Source organism: Scylla paramamosain, chromosome 42, assembly GCF_035594125.1.
Source record: "Scylla paramamosain isolate STU-SP2022 chromosome 42, ASM3559412v1, whole genome shotgun sequence".
NCBI classification, from domain to species: Eukaryota; Metazoa; Arthropoda; class Malacostraca; order Decapoda; family Portunidae; genus Scylla; species Scylla paramamosain.
The window spans coordinates 11,730,122-11,734,835 of record NC_087192.1 but is presented as its reverse complement, the minus strand read 5'-3'; the positions used below and the strand labels follow the sequence as shown (position 1 = coordinate 11,734,835).

The window sequence follows — 4,714 nt, the reverse complement described above, 5'->3', positions numbered from 1 at the left end:
CGCAGATTTTTTGGCAAAAGTGTCATAATTGTAGCTAAAAAATTGACCGCTAGAGGCGCTAAATGTCATAACGACATAACATAATATGTACCAACTTCTTTGCGTGAAGACCGTTACATGTCAGTTGTGCTGTGACCATCGTTGGGGTAACTACACTCACGCTGTCATTTAGAGTGTCATATTTTGATTTAGAACTATGTTAGTACAAAATGTAAGTACTGAACTTATGAATTATGTTTCATGCAATAATGTGTTATTTTGATGTAATACGTTTTGTCTGCGAATATAGAGCTCTATGTTTTACGTCATTATTCAAAATGTGTCATTATTGGTAAAAACAAACAGATCTATGTTTTACGTCCTAATTCAAAATGTGTCATTATTGGAAAAAAACCTTGTGAATAATAAGTGTTGTATTTGAGTTATGACAGTATTGTTACAAACATTACCTCGTATTACAGCAGCACATTTTTGTTTAACTTAAATTATGTCATTGTTATTTGAAAATCTTGCGAAAAACTTAAAAAAGTTAGTGTATTATTTACATTGGTGACATTGTTGCAACAAAACATTGTATTCATAAATATCATATTTTTTTTCAGATTAAATAGGTACCATGTCATGTAGAGGAAAACTTATGCTAGAATTAGCATTAAAGGCTAAGGAAAACAGTGAAGAAAACCCTGAGGAAAATAGTACAGGTATATACTATCATAACCTTGATTATATTTCTATATAATTTGCTTTAAGGTGGGAGGTAAGCCTATTTTTTTTATTAATGAGCCAATTTTGATGAAAACTATTTTAACAATCAAAACTTTCGGAGGAGTAAGGCTTTGAAGTTTAAAGATCCAACTTTTTAAAAATGCAAAATAAAGTAAAATTTTCAGATTTTTTGGTTCTCATTGTTAAATATTTGGACCCCCATCTGAGGAATTTATAGTTCCCCCCCAAACTAAAAAAAAATGACACATGCTGTCTTACATACCATAGAGCGTTTTAACACAAAAAACAAAAATCACATTTTAGACCCATTTCTTTGTACTTTGTAGGATGTGAACTTGCTGTTGACCCTCAAATCAATGATGACCATCTGCTGCCATCAGCAAGCATTACGGGTGCAAGCTCTGCTTCAAATAACAGGAAGTCTTCTTCTAGTAGTGACTCGTCCTCTAGTAGTGACTCGTCTTCTAGCAGTGAATCATCTTCTAGCAGTGACTCAGAAACTGAAGATATTGACACAGATGATTCCGTGAAAGATAAGGACTATATCCCAAGCAAAGAGGAAGAAGAGAGTTTTAACCTTGAAGAGAAGGACGCAGTTGATAAAATTCCTGTACTAGTTAGTCCGCAAAAGGGACGTAAACGTAAACAGCACCTGAGTCAATGGAAGAAACATAAAGCGAAAAAATTAAGGAACTCTGGAAAGGCTTATATAAGCAAAAATAAGAAAATAAGACCAGAAAGGAAAATGAAACTGCCATGTGGAAATAAATGTCGAATTAAATGTTCAGAACAGATAAATGAAGAAGAAAGGCAAAAACTCTTTGACTCTTATTGGGCATTAGGAGACATTGCTCAACAGTGGCAGTTCATTTCAAACTGCATTAAAACTGTTAGACCTAAATACAGGTATGTTCGTGAGGGAGGCAACCGTCAACCTAGGAACAATAACAGTTCCTTTCACTTCATGGTTGGTCAGAATGAAATTCGTGTTTGCAAACTTTTTTTCAAGAACACACTTGATATCAATGAGCGGCCAATAAGAACAGCTTTAGCAAAGCAAAGCAGAGTTGCTAATGTTCTTATGGAACCTGATAAGAGAGGCCAACATGGTAATCAAGTAACTGTTGATCCTGAAATTAGGAAAGGCGTCAAGGCACATATTGAGTCTATCCCTCAGATAGAGAGTCACTATACGAGAGCTACATCAAGTAGGACATTCATATGCGGCTCTAAAACAATTGCAGAAATTCACCGCGATTATGTTGAGAAGTCCAAACAACAAAAGGTACCTTATGCCAATTACACTCTGTTTTATCGCATTTTTACCACAGAGATATTTCTTTTTTTGTTCCTAAAAAGGACCAATGCGATGTTTGTTCATCTTATCATAATGCGGAGAATGAAGAGAAAGAGCGCCTTCAAGAAAGCTATGGAAATCACCACAAAGAAAAAGACATGTCAAGAAATGAAAAACATAAAGATAAAACTGAAAGTGATGCAGTTGTTGCTGTTTATGACCTTCAGGCTGTAATGCAGATACCAAAAGGGTACATTTCAGTTTTTTATTACAAGTCAAAGCTGAATGTTTTAAATTTTACTATTTACAATGCTAAAACAAACTCATGTAATTGCTATGTCTGGAATGAAACTAATGGCCAACGTGGGGTTAATGAAATTGGGACCTGTGTTCTCGATTACATTAAAACCTTGTGTGAGGCAGGAGAAACTGACATAATTTTTTACTCAGATAACTGTTCTGGCCAACAGAAAAATAAGTTCATGATGGCACTTTACCTTTATGCAGTAAACAACTTACCAAATATAACTTCAATAACACACAAGTTTCTAATAAAAGGGCATACCCAAAATGAGGGTGACTCTGCCCATTCCCTAATTGAAAGAGAAGTAAAGATAATTTAAAAAAGTGGACCCATTTATGTGCCGGAAACTTACGTAACGGCAATACGAACTGCTAGAAAGAAAGGACAGCCTTTCGTAGTAAAAGAGCTTTGTTACAAAGATTTCTTGAACATCAAGTTTCTAGCTACTGAAATGGGACCTATCAATTGCAAGACTCTTCAACTCTCTGATGTTAAAGTAATGAAATTTGAAAAGCAGTCACCACTGTCAGTTTTTTGTAAACATTCCTATGGTTCAGACTATAAGGAGCTTAAAATTTTGAAAAACTCAAATAAAGCCACCTCCATTAATGACTTATTGCCATGTTACTCCAGCAAACTTACATTGCCTGCTAACAAGAAAAAAGACTTGATGGACCTTTGTAATAAAAATCTGATTCCACGATGCCATCATAAATTTTATGAAGACCTGTAAATGAAATCAATCTTAATAAAATGAGTTAAAATACAAATTTAGTATGCCTATCACGATATTAAGTTTTGTTGTATGCTAATTCATTAGGTACATATTATTTGAATGGAATATTAAATAGATGTTTATTTTATAATGTTTTTTTTTTTATTATACAGTCCATCTTTCATTTATTTGAAAATTTTTGAGTTGTCTAATTCCTTAGGCATATTTGAAAGAAATTATAATTAGGAAGAATCTATTAGGTTCATAAGGATTTTTTTATTTGAAAAAAATGATAATTAGGAAGAATCTATTATGTTCATGAGGATGTTTATATATATATATATATATATATATATATATATATATATATATATATATATATATATATATATATATATATATATATATATATATATATATATATATATATATATATATATATATATATATATATATATTTGAAAAAAAATATAATTAGGAGGAATCTATTATGTTCATAACAATGTTTTTTTTTTAATATCTTTTTGTGTTACAATCAATATCTTTCATTTATTAGGAAGTATCTATCATTTTTATAATAAGAAAATGTATTATCATCAATCTTGTCAAAGTCATAAGCAGTGAACAATACATAATTAAGTAACATATTGGTGATTATTTTCCTTTCAATAATGGCACAAAACAAAATAGTACATGTGAGGTCTACTATTTTTTTATGAAGAACGTCATATTAAAAAAAAAGCATTATAAAAGTTTAAATAAAGGTTTGATTAATGAAGATATAATTATTTCAATTTCTATAAACTTTAAAGGACTATTTGATGTTTGAAAAAATGTTCCAGCTATGGTCTTTTGGGACTATTCACAATATTGAGAGTGTTTTCATTCTTTAAAATGGCTCTCGTGAAAAATTGCTATTTTTGAGTTATGACGACGTTGTCGCAAACGAGCGAAATATGATCCTATGAAATCTATCACCTACCAGGTCACATGATCACAAGCACTGCACCCTGGGGAACGCCACATTGCCCCAGGCAGTTGGACAGAGAGCTCCCGGTCTGGCTAGCTGGCTGTGCGCGGTTTGAGCTTTGCCACGAAAAATTGCACTGAGACTACTCCCTGAGTATTTCCTACACGTGTGTATCTTGCGTATATAAGGCAGGAAAATAAGTGCAAGTGTATAAGTGACTTTATTATGGTGACAAGAACAGCGACAGGCTGAGATTCAGCTTTCTTCGGCTCAGTACTTAAGTGGTATTGTATGTAAACTGTAAATATATATATATAAACTGTACAAAGGGTTTTCCTAATTACCTGGGTATCAAAAGACAGTAAATTGCCTTTTACCGCTCGTAGGCTCTAATAATGCGGAGTGTTAAATAAACAGTACACTACGCCCTGCATCTTACTTCGCATTACATTAATGCTGATGCTAAAAACATAACATAAAATGGTGTCGCAGCTAATGGGATACGAAAACTACAAATAAACTATCGTAATACCCAGAAAACCCTTAAAGATTTATTTTGAGGAACGAGACGAAACATTCTGGTGAGCGAATGCTTGTGGCTAAAGGGCAGAGCGAAGTGGTGGTGGAAAGCGCTAGGACGTGGATGTTTACACACTTCAGCAGAAAACCCTGCTAAGGTCAGCAACCAGCAGTCAGGAACAG

General features: G+C 33.1%; 1 protein-coding gene across 1 annotated transcript; it reads left to right on the top strand.

Moving 5' to 3' along the window:
* The first annotated feature begins 418 nt into the window (after nucleotides 1-418).
* Nucleotides 419-2,257, top strand: LOC135093323 (uncharacterized). The gene is made up of 2 exons (XM_063992499.1): nucleotides 419-701; nucleotides 1,053-2,257. Exons 1-2 carry the CDS (start codon nucleotides 617-619, stop codon nucleotides 2,255-2,257), a joined length of 1,290 nt encoding a protein of 429 aa, XP_063848569.1. The 5' UTR covers nucleotides 419-616.
* Nucleotides 2,258-4,714: the final 2,457 nt, after the last annotated feature.

What these genes read in the sequence shown, in the direction of transcription:
- LOC135093323 (XM_063992499.1), top strand. Translation starts at nt 617, where the DNA reads ATGTCATGTAGAGGAAAACTTATGCTAGAATTAGCATTAAAGGCTAAG. An exon ending in CCCTGAGGAAAATAGTACAG is followed by an intron (nt 702 to 1,052) that starts GTATATACTATC and finishes TGTACTTTGTAG; the next exon opens with GATGTGAACTTGCTGTTGAC.